Source organism: Anguilla anguilla, chromosome 14, assembly GCF_013347855.1.
Source record: "Anguilla anguilla isolate fAngAng1 chromosome 14, fAngAng1.pri, whole genome shotgun sequence".
Taxonomy (NCBI): domain Eukaryota; kingdom Metazoa; phylum Chordata; class Actinopteri; order Anguilliformes; family Anguillidae; genus Anguilla; species Anguilla anguilla.
The window spans coordinates 14,579,648-14,599,258 of record NC_049214.1 but is presented as its reverse complement, the minus strand read 5'-3'; the positions used below and the strand labels follow the sequence as shown (position 1 = coordinate 14,599,258).

Below are 19,611 nucleotides of genomic sequence, written 5' to 3'. Positions count from 1 at the left end.
GCCTGTATCACGACTTCTGGGTTAGGGCTCATCAAATGCAATTCTGACCAATCAAGTTGCCAAGAGCAAACCTGTTTTGAAAAGGAAGGTTTTTTACCTTTCTTGTAATACATTGCCATTTTTAGTACTTATTAATAATATAGCATTAAAACATTAGTCACAAATAATAACGCTCCATACTTAGCAATTTTAAAAGTGCTTTTTTGGAAGTTACATGAGAAAATGTAAACATGGTATCAAAACAAAGATACTGTGTGCCACACATAACAACAAGTTATTCAAAGAAGTAAAAAATAAAAACAATAATATAAATAGTTTTTAGTTGATGGTCAACATAATGTACTGTCATAGTGTACAGGATATCAATACTGCATGCTACTTATGAGGCTGTTGGCTGCTGTTGAATGAACACATAAAACACTGGAGTCTTATGGGATGCATGCTTCATACACCAGCCCCAAACATCAGAGCAGGGGTTAAGAAGGGTTGTGAAAGACAGAACTGCTCCTGTCTAATTGCCTGTGCTGCATTTATAGGGCTGTTAATGGTGGCCATGCACAGATGTGGGCTCTTGTGATTGTCTCCTAGTTTCTGCCTTGGTCTCACCAGTACATGAGCAAAGCACCTGTCTGTACTTCTGAGTGACTTTGCTGACTGAATCGCTTCTCAGCACTGAACCTGCCAGGCTTGGAGGTCAGTAGTCTTGTGATGTGAAGATTTGAAATCTGCAATTGCATAAATTAATTGTATTTGTGATTTATCTTGTGTATTTCTGTTGTTTTGTTTTTAAGAAAGTTTGGTTTCTTGGAGCTTTTTATGTTCTCCTACGGCTGGGGTTTGCGTAATCCTCTATTGTAGTTAACAAAGCCCCTCTTCTCCTCTTACTATGCGGTGTGGGATTTTTATAAATGTGTATTTACTCTAGCTGAGAGAACTTTCTGGAAGCCCCCTGGTCAGCTGAAAAGAGCCAATACGGAAGTCCTCAGTCATAGCCTGACTGGTTAATGTCAAGAACAGACATGGCTATCTTCAACAAATACTTGAGCTTAAACTTTTACAGTTGAGTAACTTTATGCCAAAGCAGTGAAGCATGTGGTTTTTCAGTTGGCCATTGGCTCAAACATCAGCAGGTCAAACAAACAGGCAGCTTTCCTTTGAATTCATATAACAGATGCAATATATCAGAGCCTTGACTTGAACGTGGCCTTTTGACAACATTTGGCCCTCGAACATCAACACAAGGACATTTAACTGTGGCCATTTTAGGATTTAGGATGATAAAATCTCACAATTAAACTCTCAAGCAACCCACCACAGTGCACATTATTGGTGGTTGTCAACTGATTCCCTCCTGAATTAATGAGGTACTTGAATCAGTTAACCGCTCCCCCTGTCTCCTCTGGACTGTATATGATTCTTCAGAGATGCATTGACTGAGGCCATACCTCCCCTCTCTATGTATGTTGGCTGTGATAAATATTAGAAGTCAATGAGCAGACCTGTATAAGTGATGAAATACTTTGGAGGTGGGCGAGCTGCTGTGTTTGGCAGATTTTTCCACGCTTATCATGTATTCTCCACATGCCTGAATCTCTACATGATCCATCAGACCCCAAAGAAAATTTGATCCATAAGTCCTTATCTCATAGCAAATATCTTCCAGCTTTGCACTGAACCTTTGACGAATGGAAGCACAGCACACTGGGGAGGGGGCTCTCTTCAGTGAAGATAAAGGCTGTTGCAGCTTTGGGTATATATTTAAGGAAAGGATTGAAATGTGCTGAAAGGAGGAGTGTGCCAAAAATATATTAAAATAATTCAATTCAATTACATTTTATTTGAATAGTGCTTTTTACAGAGAACTGTCACAAAGACCCTTAACAGAGTAATAAATAATCATATTATTACAGTAAGATACAATATAAAAACTATTTTTGCTTTCAGATATTGTAATATACTATTATGAAATACATTGCATTGAAATGTGACATTATATTTGAAGTGCATATATTTACAATATGATAATGCATGATAGTACATGTCTCTATATAGTTTTTAAACCTAGTTTTATGCCTGGTTGCACTAAAGCTCACCCAAAATAATTTAATTTCTCCACCAGTTTTGATTTTTCTCAGGATTCTGACATAAATAGCTGCATTTTGTATTATCGCTGTATTCTCTATTCCATGCCTATTCCACCCACAAACCCTTTTCAGCAGTGAATATAGGAGATATATAGGAGATGTGAGGAGCTGATGGGGTTGAACCTGCCTTGGCATGCCTTCACAGAAGGAGTGCTGTGGTGGGCCTCTCTAAGAAGCGCTGAAATATTTAATGGTCACAGTGTGGTGAGGTCTCAACCTCTGCATTTAAGCCAGCTGTGGTGCTCCCCGTGGGGTGGACACGTCGGGGAACAGGACAGGTAGGAATGACAGTAATGCTCCCCTTGGGGAGAAAAAAGCAGGCAGCGGTTAGCCATGGCTGCCGCCAAATATAGACGGTCACGGGTCACACGGGTCCAAGAGCTTTCAGCTGCCTGTTGCCAAGGTGGCAAGTGAGTTATATACACAGGCTAGACACTGAGAATCAATCAATCACTGAGAATTAAACGTACACATTTTTAAGGGAAAAAAACATATGCACACGCTATGCACGCGCACACACAGGCACGCACACACACACACGGACGCGTGCACGCACTCACATACACACACACACACACACACACACACACACAGTGTACTATACTGTATACTCAGTTGGGAGCATTATATCTTTTCATGTTAATATAATTGCTCAGATTTTTTTTTTTAAACCAGGAATTATTTTATTTCCCAAAAAGACAGCTGTCAAACTTTTATGATCTCCTGTTTTCAGTGCTTTTGTGAACCCTCCCAACTGGGTGGTCTTCGATTGTGTTTTATGAGATTAGTGAACATATAGGGGTGGGGTTGGGGGATGGGGCTTTGACCATTTCCTCAAACAAAATCTTTCAAAATCTTTCAGGTCCTTTGGTCTGAGCTTGTGGACTGCTATCCTCAATTCAAATCACAAACATTTCATTGGTTCAAGTCTGGAAAAAGCACTTGCAATTGCAAAACAGCAATTTTAGGGTCAGTTAACCATTTGGTGATTGTTTTTGAGGTAAGATTGGGATCGTAACAATCCATTTCAGGCCAAGTTTGAGCTTCTTGGGGGGCCCTGTAAACAAAGAGCACACACACACACACACACACACACACACACACACACACACACACACACACGCACACACACACAGTGAGAGCATTCAGAAAACCAAGGTACATGCTAACGGTTCATACAGTTGAACCGTTAGCATTTTCACCGCCATAACAAAAGATTCCAAAAACTGATGTTTGATTCAAAATAAACAAGCACTCTTTATGGCACACACTTGCCTGTGAGTGGAAGCAGTCCTGCTTCTCTATCTGGTGCTCCTCGAGTGTAGGACTTATTCAGAGTGACTTACGATCAAACGGAACGGAAGCTCATCCGCTTGAAGTTAGTTAACTAAAAACAACATATATCCACAATACAAATTGTGAATTCATTTAGCGCACATCAATATAAAATAATAATCCTAAAATGATTATTATATCATTATTATCATATGTTATATTATTATGGAATTATAACCATCCTAAAATAATTAATATGGGATCCAAAGGAAAACTCCCCCCGCTACTCTCTACTTTCCTTGGAGTGCAGTAGTTCAGAGATGAGCTTAGTCATTAAAATATTTTTAATGTTCAGGACAATTAGTCAATTGCTTGCCATAGCTGAGCTGTCTCACAAATGAGAGACTTTCCAAATCCACTGTTTTAATTATGCTGTTTCCATTACTGAAGTGCTTTGAAAAATACAGCTCTATGTGTTTGTTTGTCATGCTAATGAATCTGATTTAAATCTAATGAAGATTGAGAGAGGGGGGAAGAAAGCAAGAGAAGGAAAAAAGATGGTGAGTGGAACTTTGTTCCAGAAGGCTCTCTGGGTACAAATGGATACAAGCTTTCAGATCACATTCTGTGTAGAATTAATTTGTGCTTTTCAGGTGTTGATGTGTTTGGGGGTATTTGAGTTTTTGGCAGCTATCCCAGGTGTGTACTGTTATAAAACTTTATTGATGTTTTCTTTTCATGGCCATGTCCCCTGCCCCCCAACCCACCCACCCCATCCCCCCAGGCACTGCGCAGTAATGACATGCAGGGGGTCTAAATTTACTGCGCTATTGACTGCGGATGAGAGAGAAAGACAGATGGGGGGGAAACAAGAAGGGTTTAATGATGTGCTCTCCCAGCCTCTGGCCCTGCCAAAAGTCAGGTGCATTCACAACCACCACTTTACACTCACCTGCTGGAGGATGAGCAAATAAAACACTCTCTAATGCTAAGTACTAATTTCCGAGGCTGGTCCTGGGAAATCAACGTGTACATCAATAAAAGAGTTTTATATTCTTTCTGAATTCTTGATTAATTAAGTTTGATTGAATTTGAACAGACCTCGACTTCGCATAATTTAATGAGTATACCTATAAACAGAAGGATAGAAGTCAATGTGATCTTGCAGGTTACTTCAACTGACTTTAAACCGGTGAAATTCACTGGCACAGTATGTCTTCAGGTTTACTGATCCAGATTACTTTTATAATCAAATGAAAGCCCTTTCAGTTACAAGCCGAGTATTCCAGTTTATGGATAAAGTTTCTATATGAATGGAAACTAACATGTTAACTGTTTATGCTAACTGTTTATGCTTAGATAGATAGATAGATAGATAGATAGATAGATAGATAGATAGATAGATAGATAGATAGATAGATAGATAGATAGATAGATAGATAGATAGATAGACAGATAGATAGACAGATAGATAGATAGATAACACTGCTAATGTTTTGCTCCTGTTTATGCTCCTGTCACAAAGGCAGATAGTGTAAAGTACATCTGCAGGGCAATAAAGGTGATTTGCAATGAGCCTCATATCACATGGCAATGAAGTTCATTGTTTACAGTAATATTGTCAGGAAAGTGCGTATCGAGTGTTCCTGTGTGGCTGTGCCTCTGTGTGCTTTCAGTCCTGTTTCTCCACAAGTTCCTTTAACTTTCCTGGGCCAGGCAGACTAGGACCTGGCCCACAGTGCTGAAACAGCAGGGGGGTCAAGCAATGTCAGTTCGGCTCTCTTTGTGCCATTTGGGCAAACATCTGCCTCTCTGTAGGGAACCGATCTCCACAGCTAGACGGCTCCACCCCAGCTGGCATTCAGTGCGGTGTATGTCAGCATGGAATGATTGACATGATCACTAAATCAATCAGTAATTTAAAAAAAATTTTGTAGAGAAACATTTACGATCAGTTTGTTGCATACATTGTATTCACAGTTTTTTGTGAAGCATTAAAATAACAGTTAAGCCATTGTGGCAATCATTGAAAAGTTGTTTGTTGTTCACTTCATACAGCATAGGTGATTGAGTTGAACCCATGGCTCCTCAGTGCTGGCCTTAAACTGTGAAAAAGATACGTTCAATCCAAAGGTGAAAGTGCAGTTCCCGCACCAGCTACCCAGTCATGAGATTGATTTTTTTATCGCATGGGGTTATTGCATTATTCCATGCGTTTCCCAACAGTAATAATGGGAGAGCAAGGATTCACTAATCCCCACAATGGGTGGAGTAGCCGTATGTTGTTCATCACTTCATCACTGTCTCAAATAAGCTGTCTGCATTTTTATCTTTGTATGGCTACATCAAGGATGCACAGAAGTGAAGACTTTTCTGGCCAGACATCTGCAGGGTGCAGAAGTTTCATAACATTAAAAAATTCAGTGGGTTATTAAACGAAATATTTTTTTATTGTGAGAGAACTTCAGCTTTTCGTTGCTGTGTTTTTCATTAGACAGAAGCAGATCATTTCTGTTCGCATATGCTTTCTGTTTGACCATACACTTGAGGTGTTAAACTGTGAAGATAGTAGAAAAGACTCATAGCAGGGTCAGGGTAGGTCCAAGGGTGTTACTTTTTTAAGATCCAATCCAGTCCTGGGTCATAAATGTTTCTGCAATGCTTGAATTCTTTAGAAGCCAGTAAAATTTTAAAAGACTTGTTGCAATCTGATAAATTTCAGCAAAATGTCTCAATCAAAACTTGTGAAAGCAAAAACACCTGCTTTCTATTTACTGTGCATATCACAAACGCTTCTGCAGGGCATAAGTTAAAACAAGCACTGATTAAAGCAAGCCATTTTTATTATGAAATGAGACACACAATATATGGATTTCATCAGAAGAATGTTTAAGACTATTGTACATAGATATTAGGCCTATTCTGTTCCTGAATAAAGACTCGTCCTGTCATCAAAGACTCTTGAAAATCTGGAATTGATTTCTTTCACTTGAATTTATTGGAAGAGGCTGGTCTAAATCCCTGTCCTGTGTACATTCCTAACATGTTGTGGTTAAAATTCTTTAGCTGTGAGATTAAATGGCATTAGGAACAAGGGTCATGATTCCTTGTCCTGAACCAAGCTTCTAGCAACTGTGCTCAGCTGCAGTAGCTGAAAAGAAATCTGGTATTGTGGTTTCCCAAATAAAACTTTCAATCAACTTGGAGGCCACATACAATGGGTAAGTGAGCAAAATTATTTGCCCCATTTAGAAAATCTGTCACGGTGAGATGTTCTGTAAAATCAATTGATTTTATATTTTTAACTCTACTAGAGAGTATATTGCAAGGACATTGATTTTGTTTGCTGTGAAGTCTTGATTTCTGCCCCCTATTTTTTTCACACCCCTAGATTACGCAAGTTAAGGAATCTGGGAGCATATGCTGCTACCAATCATGAGCCCACTCTTTATTAACCTTTACTGGGGGCCACAGGATGTCGTCATTGTTTACCCCATCTTCCCAGCCAGTTTGAACGTTCATTCATGGTATTTGAGCTTTTTCGTATTTTATGTGAAGAAGTACATTCAATTAAACAGAAGCCAACCAATCAAAATTGTTTTAGAAACTTTATTAACATAAAATACAATACTTGGTACAAAAATATTCATTTTAATATGATTATATATTTTTTATTGTATATACTGAATTTCACGCCATAAACAGTCTGTGGGTCAGGAATTTCCTCTTCTATTGTCACTCTGGACTATTCGTCAGGGGAATTAAACTTATAAATATCACAAACTTATTGCGGCCATTACTGAGAGTAATCAATTCATAACATAACGTTTATATTAATATAAAAATATATTTTTTTTTAAAGATATAGCTTACTGCATATATGAAAAATGACCTAATGTGCCATTTAATACGGTTATTGGATGTGTTTAAAGACAAATAGAAAGTAAACTGCTTTGTCTAGTCCTAATTATTCCCACGCGGTTCATTCTCTGGGACCAAACTCCACCCCGTACTACATAATTTAGTTAGTTATGAAATATATAGCCAAGGCACATTAGCCACCATGTGTAGCACAGATTTGGAATATGGATATTTTTCAGTACATCTGGTAATGAAATTGGGAAGGCACGAAAGCTGGTTGCGGATAGAGAGGCATTGTCTTGTAGTAATGCAGAGGAGTGCATGGGAAAGTCTTCGAGCAGCCGGGAGGAGAGGGGTACGAGTGTTCACTTGGGAACTGTTCGGCGTCCGCTTTCCCCTCGCGCTCTTTCTTCCATTTGGTGCGGCGGTTCTGAAACCAGATCTTGACCTGTGTTTCGGAGAGGCGGAGGGCAGCGGCGATGCCGTAGCGTTCCAACACAGACAGATAGTGGCTGGAGCGGAAGCTGTGTTCCAGCACACGCAGCTGCTCCAGTGTGAAGGCTGTCCGGATTCGCCTGGATTTGCACTTGGACTTCACGGCGTTTTGGCTGGGAGGGTCAGTTTCGAATGGATACTCGCTTGAGCCGCGTGCGTTGGAATTCTCCACTGCCCTGACATCAAGGGTGTTGTACATCATTTCTGCCCTTCTGTCGCGAGGCGCTGTAACATCTGCAAAGTTGTTGAAACGAAATTGTTGGTTTTAATGTATTGAAGCACTCCTGTCATCCTTTATCGAGGAAATCAGTTCTTACTCAAGAGTTATATGACTGCCATAAGTAGTGTGCAGTAAAAGTTGAAGACGTAAAATCTTTCCATTTGCCCAAGTTTTGTGTTTCTGATGAAGGATATTTTATATATTTTAGACGACCATACCCGCGTTATAATGTACCCTAACCCTAACCCCGCTATTGTAAAGCTGACAGGTCGCCAGGAACTAATCTAAATATCCAAAACATCATGTAGGCTACAAAAGGGGTCTGTGCTGATAGAAAGCATGGCCTAAAACAGGAGTATCTTAATAATTACAGTGTAATATATTCAATCTGAACAAGTAGATTAGTTCTCCCTTGCGGATATAACCTTGATGAATACTGCTCTCTTGTGGTAACATAAGGCCTAACACTTTACAAACAAGGTAAAAATCTATCTCTGAAAACGTGTTTTGTGTGATTTTCAGTAGTACATGGCAGAAGATACATTTGAATAAATATGCTAATTAATATTCTGTGGGAATTTCAGTTCCCATTTGTGGTAAAATTATTGAACAAACGCCCCGATATAATAGCCTGCGTCCTATCAAGTTGAGCAGTGCCCATTGTAATGAGGGGACCGTTTAATTATGAAAGTAACAGATTTCAAGAATACAAAGCGTCCGTCGGGGCATTTGCTACTTCGGTGTTTTTGGTTTTTGTTTTTTTCACTTTAAAAGCGGTTTGCGCTTGTGTCATGATCAAGTGTTGAGTGTCGACCGAGCCAGCGTATTGACATAGCAGCTTCCACAGCTCACAATAAGACTTCAATAAAAATGTCGCCTTACCTTCACTTGTCCGTGCATCAGCTTTTCCAGGAACTGAACAACATTCTTTAGTATTTAGTATTCCTTTAAATTTAGTTGGATCTAAAATGTCTACAATGGTAAAAGAAGTTTTCGTAAACAACTGTTGCTTTTCAGGCTGCATCCTGGTAGTTAATTTAAAAGTTAATAATAATAATAATAATAATTTAAATTATGTTCCAAAAAAATGATACAAATTATACAAATGGTAGGCCTACTCTATTAAATATTATTATTATAAAGGTTCTTGTCGAAGCGCACGCTTGGCTCAATAGTGATCTGGCACGCTATATTGACCCTATATATACTCAACCAGCACACGACTCTCACGCTTATAAAATTAACATTTTTAAAAGCTTCACAGTGACACATGTTAACAAAGGTGACAGGGAGACAATGCCATTTCAAACCGTTAACCCCATATCTGGCCATCCCCCCTTCGCAAATGCATAACCAGGAACAGGGTACGTTCTTTAGCTTTGTGGGTCCCCTGCATCCGCACTTTAAAATGCTAATGCACTATCACAATTGGCGAGGTAAACGCTTGGTTATTTATTGCAGGGCATCTGGTTAAAATGTGCCCTTTTCTTTAAAAGCGTGTAGTTTTTTGTTTAAAGCCGTGTCATTATTTGCAATTCTGTGATTTTACGCTGGTGGGACACGTGAATTTCAGTTGAGATGATAATCTGATCGACTGTTCACAATGCTCGTTGGACAAGGGAGAAAGTGCCGCTTGTTTACTCGTACTCGCATTTGAATGGAGACATTTGTGTTTTATTGATTGTGTTTAAACTAAACGTCACCGAGGCCTTTGAAGCAATTGTATGTTCAATTGTATATTCAACGTTTAACAGAAAAACGTAATAGGCTGCTTTATTAAGGTTGTACGTGTAATATCCCTTATGGACAGTTTGGAGTAGAAAATGAATGTTTCCGTTGCCACGCAAATTCTCGTTTTTTTTTACTTCTAAATTAGTGCCTTTATGGTTCTTCTGGGCATCATAAGATAAGCGTTACCCCAAAAAAAAAAAAAAAAAAACGTACAGGAAGGATCGAACTGTCGTTTTCATTACGTATTTGGGGTCTGGTAAATATTATTTCCCTGTAACCCGTTTTAATAAACAGTTTTCATTTCCCATTTTCAAAATAAAGTATTTATATTTGGCCAGCTGTAAAAAGTAAAGTAGTGATATAGTGTATATGCAAGGTAATCTGTAGGTAATGCTACATTTTGCCAATTTACTTAAATAATAGAGGTTCTCATATCTTACCCATAGTTTAAAAGTCAAAAATACAATACTATTTTTTATGACCAATGTTTTGCAGTCAACAGGAGTGGCTGATGGCTTCTTTTTTTGCAGAATGTATTGGGTGCTTCCTAAACCACTCCATGCCCGAGGTCCACCTGTACCATAATGAGTGAGAAATTCATATCTTTATATCAGGAGTGTCAAATTAAAGTTCTGTGTGGTAACCCACTCAACATATTTGTATGGTTTCCTTTTAATCATAACCCATTCGATGCCTTGGAAATAAGGTATGCAGTCTCTGTAGCCAACCAGTAATCTAATTTATTCACTTCAGCGCTGATACCTTCCATAAAAAACAGCACTGTATTGCAAGCCTCCACCCGTGGAGTCTGACACCTTTACTTTCCTTTACCAGTAGTGGTACCTCTGTGTTTTTGCTGCAGTTCTGGCGCTGTTTTTTTGGCTCAGACTTCAAGTTTTGTTTTGTTTTTCGGATTGTTTTTTTAATTGTTTACTGTGATTTTGTACTTTCTAAATTTCTTTTATGTCTTTTCATGGTGAAGCCAAAGGCAAATTTCCACTTTGTAGACAATTTTTTGTGTTCGTATTTGTAATCATGCATATTGGCTTGTTGCATCTACTTAAACAACACAGACCTTTCAATAATCAGCCCATGAACGTGTTCTCTATGACACGTGCCGTACTGGATTGAAGTAGTGAGTCATAACTTTGGCTAATCACACGTGGGTGTTCACAGAGGAAGTCCGCTGCTTGTTGATGAGGTTTTGATTACCCCAGAGGAAAAGAGTGTGTTAATAATGTGGAGCGCAGAGGGTGGCGGGGGCAGTCTTCCTGCTGTGTCACTCCGGCCAAAGGAGCGATCCGAAGCCGGCCCATCAGGACAATTAGCAGATGTCACCAGTGGTTCTGACCCTCCCTGACCTGGGTCTTTGTGCTTTGGGGTAGGAGGGGGGTTGAGGGGCACTGCCAGCGATGAGCCAGCTGGAAGGAGTGTGCCTGCAGTAACAGGTTTTACTACCCTCTCTGTGGGATTTGTTGGGCTAATGAGGGGGATTCTTCCCTACTGTGATGAACTGACTCACAATTATAGATGGGACAAACAACGAATGCCTGATTTTTTATTTGGTATTTTTATTTTATTCATATTTTTGGTGGGGGAGTGGGTTGGAGGGTAGGGAGAGTTGCTCTATATAAGAGCTTGTGCTAAATCAATGTAATGGAATGTATCGTAAAGGAGTCACAATTGTATGTTGGGTTTAAAAAAAAACATTACATTTTTACATTAACACTGAAGTCAGTATTGGTGCAATGGATAATTTTATATGCAAATTCGCTGTTTCGACTTTCTGAACTTTCAGTCTTCGTACTTTTGGGTGATGAATCCATGAAGCATTAAAATTGTTTAATGGTAAGATTGTGTCAGTGGTTAATAGTGAAAGAGATTTAAGATCATGTTAAATAGGTGGAAATTCTCCTAAAAATCTTAGGACCTTAACAGTTATGTATGGAGCAGACATTGGTTTTGTGACTATCACATATGACCTCGACTGCTACAAGTTAAGTATACGTAGGGTCTTTTTATAAAAATGAAGCTGGTAGATCACAAACTTTTATGTGATTCAATGTTTAAAGATCTTGGTAAGGTGTATGATTATTATAAATGAGGCTTAGTGCTGATTTCAATTAAAACAGTTTATATGAGTTGAAGAGGGATCAAATAAACATTGTACTGTGTATCTACCTACCTGAATACTATCTATCAGTCTATATATAAAAGGGAGAGATGCACACAGGCACACATACATGCATGCGTGCACACACACACACACACACACACGCACACACAGTAAAGCAGGACATATTGATCCATTTAACGAGTCTCCTGTGAGTAACAAAATACTCAGGAGGCTTGACTTCTGCTTTGATACATTATCTAAGCACAATGGGCAGAGTCAGACCACCAATTTATGGCAGACCCCTTCGAGCTGCAGATGGGTCATGATACAACATTAGTAAGGGAACAAAAGACCTGCCACTAACAGCACACTTAGGCACTCTCCGCATTCCAAGCCATGGTTATTCCAGCGGGCAGACTGTCTGACTGCGACATTTAACTGCTCCCCGTAAAATAATCAGCCAATGTTCCTTTTCAGTCTCAGCTCAGTTACCAAAGGGACTTGTTAATAAATACCTGAATAACATCTCTATTCATGGTAGTAATGAGCACGTTTACAGCGCATTTTAACCACATTATGAGGGGTCGTTTATACCAAACAAATCTCTTAATTCTTCTGAAAAGACTGTGTCCTGACCAAAAGAGATCTCTTGAGTTTAATTAGTAGATTCTATTTAGGGAAAAGGGTTTGGAGGCTATGCAAACCAAAATTTCACAGAAGCGGTATCAGGTGTAAAGAAGATCAAATATAAACATGGCTTTCCCCTTCATTTCTGTCCTGAAAAAATAATTTAAATATGACCGTGAACTAGTTTGTTAGCTCAGTCTACTTCTTGTAAAGAATTCCCAGTATTCTACTGGTTTTAAATCCTGATTTTAATAAGTCACTGTGAGAGATTTCACATGTAGCTTCAACTGAACACCACTTCAGCACAAACCAAACAGTAAAATATGTGCAAAAGTGGCCATAATCCAACATTATTTCCTGGTAATTATGCAATTATTCAATTTAAGTATTAACAAGTCTCAGGACTCACCAAACACATTTATGATCAAACAATAAATAGGGATCTATATAGGAACCTAACCATTAAAGTATGTCTTGTAGCGAGTATTACTTTCTATTGCAACAACTCCAGTGGTGACTAAAATAAATGGAAAAAACCTAACTGCAATAGAGTTTTTAAGTTTGTAGTCCTAAAACCCGGAAGTAAGTTTGCATTTTTGAGCCATGGGTTCCCTCGTTTTATTTCCAATGCCAATGTTTCCCATAAGGATTTTGTTTAAAAATAAGGTATGTGGTGAATGTAAGAGAGTTTCACATTTTGTTTTACGAGATAAATCACACCTATTAATATCTCAACCATGGATTTAGAAGCTGTTGTGCATTGACCAGCTTTTTATTAACTTTTCTCTTGTTGCCTTTTTTGCCACTTTATGCAGATTTTTTAAATATTTAAAATAACAGTTCAAGAAAACCGTCCTGGATAGCTGAAAACAAAACAAAAAAAAAAACTAAACAAATATCAAACCATTTCACTTTGAACGTTTGATTGAACAAGTAATATTAAAAATCAATTTTATGGGTTAGTGCTTGTGCTAGCTACATCATACAGTCTCGTAGAATTGTGATCAAAGGCTAACAACACACTAGCATTTGTTTTGTGTGTGTTTGATCACAACTGCAGTGAAGTTAAAACAGTCAGACTACGATTTCTGTGAGAAATGTATTGTCGAGTTCATGTGCACACACTGCTGTCTACATTCTAAAAGTCCTCTCTGATGTAGCCTACGGGGGCCGGTGGGTGGCTTCAGTGTTTGTTTAAATGACGTATAATTTTTCTCACATTTCACAAGCAGCCAGCACACTTACGCACTTACATTTTCTCCTGTAGCCGTTCACTCATGGACCTTTCTGTCTCTATCTCTTCTGACTACTTTGCCACACTGACGTTTTAAGGAGCTGGTTGGAACAGTGATGTCATATCCAGTCATTACTGGTGTTTTACATGGCTTCTGTCAGGTTAGTCTCTGCAGGCTGTCCTCTGAGGTCATACTATTTATTTGTTCTCCTTTAATCTGACACTTTTTGTGCCATTAGTCTGCCGGACCTCCGCGGCCACGTTCGCAGTGTAAACCGATGACGTCATTGCGGTGAAATGCCGGGATGACGTGCTGCGATTGGACCGCGGCTCGAGCCCTGCTGCCTCTGGCCTGCAGGAGAACGCTGGTCTTTGGGCAAGGCCAGACACTTACAGTGAAGCCATTTCCGCTGTTATTACAGCAAAATGTTTTGATGTCTGACCCCTGGTACATTTGTTGGGTTTTCAGCAGAAAGGGGATCCCAGATTTCCTTCTGAAAATCAGTTTCGGACAGACTTTTTGGCACTACAGTAAAATCCCTACTAAATCATATCTTTTGGTTGGTTTTCCTGAAGCATATGGCACATTTAACAGCACTTTATTGACACTTTCTGTACACCCAAAAATAGAGCTTTTTCAGTTCACTCAACTCAAATACTGTGTGCTTTCACTTGGGTGTCTGTAAATTTTGGACCACGTTTAAAGTACCCTCCATAGGATGTTGAGTACCAGCCAGTGAGTATTCTTGATTTTAAAATTCAGTTAAGACCAACGATCTAAAGAGGACTTGTGGCTTGTGTTTGTTTCTAAAAGATCAAAGATCTAGAGAGGACTTTTACTGGACTGTTGTGTTTGTGGGTTTATGTACTGACTGCTACTTTTGGTTGTGACATGTGATAGGCATTGTCTTTTCTCTGCCTAGGGGTTTATTCATGCACTTTATTAAACTGCTGTATGATACGAGCGTCTGGTAAATGTAGTGTAAATGTATTACGACTGCAGTGCACAAGCAGATCTGGAAATGTGGAAACCCTGTTTTGTTTTGTCACAGATGAGTAACGTGTGCTCGGTGGCAGTTATCAAGCACACGATGGCGAACATCCTGCACCACCTGGAGACTGAAGTGGAGGGTCCTCGCAGTCCCTCCTGGGAGGGCTGACCCCCTTCCTCCGACACCCTCCTCTCCTGTCCCTCCTCCAAACCTGACTCCACCCCCTCCCTTCCGATCAGGTTCTCAACTGAAGCCAAACACTGCTGACATAGAGCCACGACGCCACCGTGCCTGTCCAGAGAAAGACCAATAACAGGCTTTGCCTTAATGCATTTGAGCAGAGCCATGTAGGGTGATGTCATTGCAAAGGAACAAATTGTGTGCATGTGTGTTTTTCTTTTTTTTTCTTTTTTGCACAAATGTGTGTTTCCTCATAGGAATCATTTTGAGAGGAAATCTGTACCCTGTTAATTTATAACATCAACACTTTCAGAATCTTATAGAGGACCAATATCCATATTGTCATCATTTGAAAGACGCTTGCAAAGTGGACATTCACATTGATGGGCAGGAAGTGTGACTATGGTCACTGACTTCCCCCCCTAAGATTAAGATTGGTGGGCGTTTATACCTCATCAAGTTAACAATGAATAGCATGCAGTTGGGAGGGCAAAGTATTTTTATATGAACTCCATATTTAAATTTTATATTTTTCAGTTATGTGGTGAAAGATGTACTGTACATGTAGTTCTGTTCTACCTCTGTAAGGATGTGCCTTGCCACTGCCGTTTATGGTCATTTGCCTCATGGTGACCAAAAGCCTGGTCAACGGATACATTTTAAAGAATGAAAACATTTGATGAAAACAGTTTTAAATAAAATACTGCTGCAAATAAACGGTTGACTATAATTTTGCTGTGGAATCTTGGTTTGATTTTAAATGTCAGGGAACCATTTAAAAGCTCATAGAGCTTGTAGATTAATTGTGCAAGACTGTGTGGAATCGATTTGTCTTTCGCATTGATTAAAGTTAAATTTAAACATGATGCTACTTTCAACCTCTGCAAGATCGATTCCACTTCCTTTTCATTTGTTTTCATTTGTCAGTTGAAACATGAAACCTCTAGAAATTATCCGTTTTTCCCAACCAGGATGTAGAGACTTGTGTGCCCCTTTACAGGTCATTTAGGTGTCGCTGTTAGGCAGGTTAGACTATGCGCACTCGTTGAAGGGTGCAACCACTGTGTAATGATTTTTCATAGTAAAGTAGCAAGCGATGACCTTTTATAGTAAAATAATGTTGCACTTCACAGCGGAGATTGAAGGGGTAAGATTTCTATACATAATATTTTTTAAATCATTATTTTTATTTTTATTTTCTAAATTCAAGGACTTTCAAGTGTTTACTGGGATAGTACAAACCCTATGCATTGCAGATGTAGCTCTGGTGGAAATAAGAAGGCTGAAAACTCTCAGGCCAACATTTTTTTTTATTGGGAAGCACAGGTAATGGGGTCTGTATAACAGCCATGTTGAGCTCTGTACAGTCAGATGGGTGTGCTGGCCTCAGTACAATCGGATGATTGTTGTGTTGGGCTCTTCAATCGGATAAGCTCTACAATAGAATGATTGTAGTGTTCAGCTCTGTAAAATCGGATGGTTGTTTTGCTGGGCTCTGTGCAATCTAATGGTTCGATGTTGTGCTGGGCTCTGTACCGTCAGGTGCCAGTTGGTTGTGCTGGGCTCTGTACCGTCAGGTGCCAGTTGGTTGTGCTGGGATCTGTACAGTCAGGTGCCAGTTGGTTGTGCTGGGCTCTGTACCGTCAGGTGCCAGTTGGTTGTGCTGGGATCTGTACAGTCAAGTGCCAGTTGTTTGTGCTGGGATCTGTACAGTCAAGTGCCAGTTGGTTGTGCTGGGCTCTGTACCGTCAGGTGCCAGTTGGTTGTGCTGGGATCTGTACAGTCAAGTGCCAGTTGGTTGTGCTGGGCTCTGTACCGTCAGGTGCCAGTTGGTTGTGCTGGGATCTGTACAGTCAAGTGCCAGTTGGTTGTGCTGGGCTCTGTACCGTCAGGTGCCAGTTGGTTGTGCTGGGCTCTGTACCGTCAGGTGCCAGTTGTGCTGGGCTCTGTACAGTCAGGTGCCAGTCGTTTGTGGTGGGATCTGTACAGTAAGGTGCCAGTTAGGGTTAGGGTTGGGGCTAACAGATTTCACAGGTTGTTATGGTTCCCTTGTCCTGCATTTCACCTCAACATTTTTCATTCGTTTTAGAAACCGCCAAGTTCCTTTTGTGTGAGAAACAAAAACAGTGAAAAAAGAAGCACTGGCAAAATATATTTTTCCCAGTTCCACTTGGAGACAAAGCACATTGCTGTTGAATGGGAGCCTTAGGTCTTGTATTCCACTTTCAGTTCAGACACAGTTCATAATAATGAAACAACACATAGAGAAACTAATGAACTGGTGCGTTTTTTTATAATGGAAATCCAGTCTTACCTGAAAAAGGAGGCACTTTTCTAGAGTTTTATAAATATTTGTATCAGACATATGGTATTGCAGAAATGCTACCTTATACTGGACATTTGGAGTATTGCAATAAGCATCTTTTGGTCTAAGCTGAAAACGAAAAGCACCATAGCTAACCGTGCTAGTGCATGCAAGGGTATCTGGAGCACAGCTGAAAATGAAATACACTGTAGGTAAAAATGCTAGTGCATGCTAAAGGGTATCTAGAGCACAGCTGAAAACTGAAATGCACTGTAGCTAACAGTGCTAGTACATGCTAAAGGATGTCTGGAGCACAGCAGAAAATGAAATGCACTGTCGCTAACAGTGCTAGTACATGCTAAAGGGTATATGGAGCACAGCTGAAAACTGAAATGCACTGTAGCTAACAGTGCTAGTACATGTCAAAGGATGTCTGGAGCACAGCAGAAAATGAAATTCACTGTAGCTAACAGTGCTAGTACATGCTAAATGGTATCTGGAGCACAGCTAAAAATGAAATGCACTACAGCGCTAGTACATGCTAAAGGGTATCTGGAGCACAGTGTAATTAGATGATTACTTCCTTTTAGGTTGTCGCAGGCCAGCCACAGCGTTTACCCAACATATTTTAATATGTATGTCTATATACATGTGCACTTTTTATTTCTTATTTTTAATTGAAAATGCAGCCTCTATGTCTACAGTATATTCCATACCAATATTGTTCCCTACTGAACTAATGTGGGGCTTTGTGTACTGCATCGTGGGTGAGCAACGGAAACAAACATTTCCTATCCTGTGTAGTCTCTTGAACAAAAAGAAAAAAAGAAAGAAAATAAGTTACAGTACTGATACACCACTGAAACAGGGGCAAAGAAGATTGTTTGGATCTTGTTTTCTTCTTCACCCAACAAACACTGTAAAAAAATGTACATTTTAAAAGAACACTAAAAATTGTCTTGTTGGATGAATGGAGCAGGATGCTCTCGAGTTAACTGCCAAAGAGGCCATTTAAGTAGTAGTTTTGACAAATACAACAATGCAACGCCTTGAATTTCTGAAGACGAATATCACAAATTATTATTTTTTCTACTGCACATATCATATTGCTGGCCAGAAATGTCTGCTGAATGTCTGATCTTCAGACAGGACCTCTCAATGCCAGCAATGCTGATGGGAAAGTCAGCGCAGTGTAGTGGGGACTGTACGTGCTTCGTTGGTTGTGCTGCTTCACTGGTTGTACTGTTGATGCTTCAGGTTATATTCACAGCTTAGTTGTGTCTGGTATTTTTTTAAGCATTAGCTATATTTTCCAGTTAACACCCTAAATGTTAGTTCCTCAGCTTTACTAAAAATTAAACTAAAATTGTTTAAAACACAATTAAAACTTAATCACACACTCCACACACACAATTATGACTAAAATTATAGCAAACAAATTAAAAACTACATTTTAAGAGCAATTGTTGGCCTGAGCTTGCACACCACAAAGCATTATGTGGTGACTGGGGACTGGCGAGTGTGTGTGCACATGTATGAGAGTGTTAAGTACATTAACAATAACTGCAACAACAAAGACATGGACTAGTTTCCCTGCAGTGGTCCTTCATTGAAAATAAGTCCCCTGGAATTGTTTTTGATATTTGACCCGCCCCCTTGCCGTGGGGTCCTCTTTGCTCCAGCAGTCCTGAGGGTGGACTTCGAGACTACATTTACTCAACAGTCCTAGTTACACATTCTCGTAAATCCACAGATTTGGTCAGTGTTTTGGTCAGTGCTCATGTAGAGACTCCCTGCTGTGTGGGCCCCTTCAGTGGAACAGTCCAACGTACCACACTGCCACTAGGGGGCTCAGTTTATTAAGGAGTCCACAGAATTCATGCTGGAAGACATTTGGCTATAACGGATGGTCTTCTCTGAAGGCTGGAAAAGAAAAATAAAAACTGATTTCAGGGTTGCAATGGGGCACACGTAATTGATCAGTATGACAAGTTGGTTCATTAAATGTATAAACTGCATGTGCACATTTAAGTATGTGTTTCTGTCAAGAAGACCAAGGCTCATTTCTATCAACATCTTTTGAATGGCATTAGCATGGGCCCCATTTCTGGTTGTGGTTGTGATGTGGGCTCCCATACTTGTCTCTTGAAGATGCGATCCAGCAGGCTGCGTCGTGGGGGCTCGGGGGCGGGGGCGGGGTTCCAAACCAGATCTGGGGGCCGGGAGCCGTCGGGCCCAAACACGTTCAGTTCCTTAAAGCACTCTGTCTCGATCATCTGTAAGAGAAACACCCTGTCACTGCTGATACAGGCACTGTGTATGTGTGTGTGTGTGTGAGAGAGAGAGTGAGGCAGGGAGGGAGGGATGAAGAGATACTCTTAAAACCACTTTATTTTAAACCAACAAATATAGAGTGGGATTAACATCAGGT

The 19,611-nt window shown here is 39.9% G+C and overlaps 2 protein-coding genes across 2 annotated transcripts in view; both read right to left on the bottom strand.

Annotated features, from left to right (window-relative positions):
* Nucleotides 1-7,515: 7,515 nt before the first annotated feature.
* On the bottom strand, nucleotides 7,516-7,977 carry pnx (posterior neuron-specific homeobox). Its single transcript, XM_035391592.1, has one exon. It carries the CDS (start codon nucleotides 7,975-7,977, stop codon nucleotides 7,516-7,518), a length of 462 nt encoding a protein of 153 aa, XP_035247483.1.
* Nucleotides 7,978-17,149: 9,172 nt separating this feature from the next.
* LOC118212075 (G protein-coupled receptor kinase 5-like) overlaps nucleotides 17,150-19,611 on the bottom strand; it is a 30,712-nt gene continuing 28,250 nt past the window's right edge. The window contains exons 15-16 of the mRNA XM_035389645.1: nucleotides 19,319-19,456; nucleotides 17,150-19,103 (exon numbers count right to left, since the gene is read on the bottom strand). Coding sequence (XP_035245536.1) covers nucleotides 19,032-19,103; nucleotides 19,319-19,456 — 210 coding nt within the window. The 3' untranslated portion in view covers nucleotides 17,150-19,031. The remainder of the gene's footprint in view (nucleotides 19,104-19,318; nucleotides 19,457-19,611) is intronic.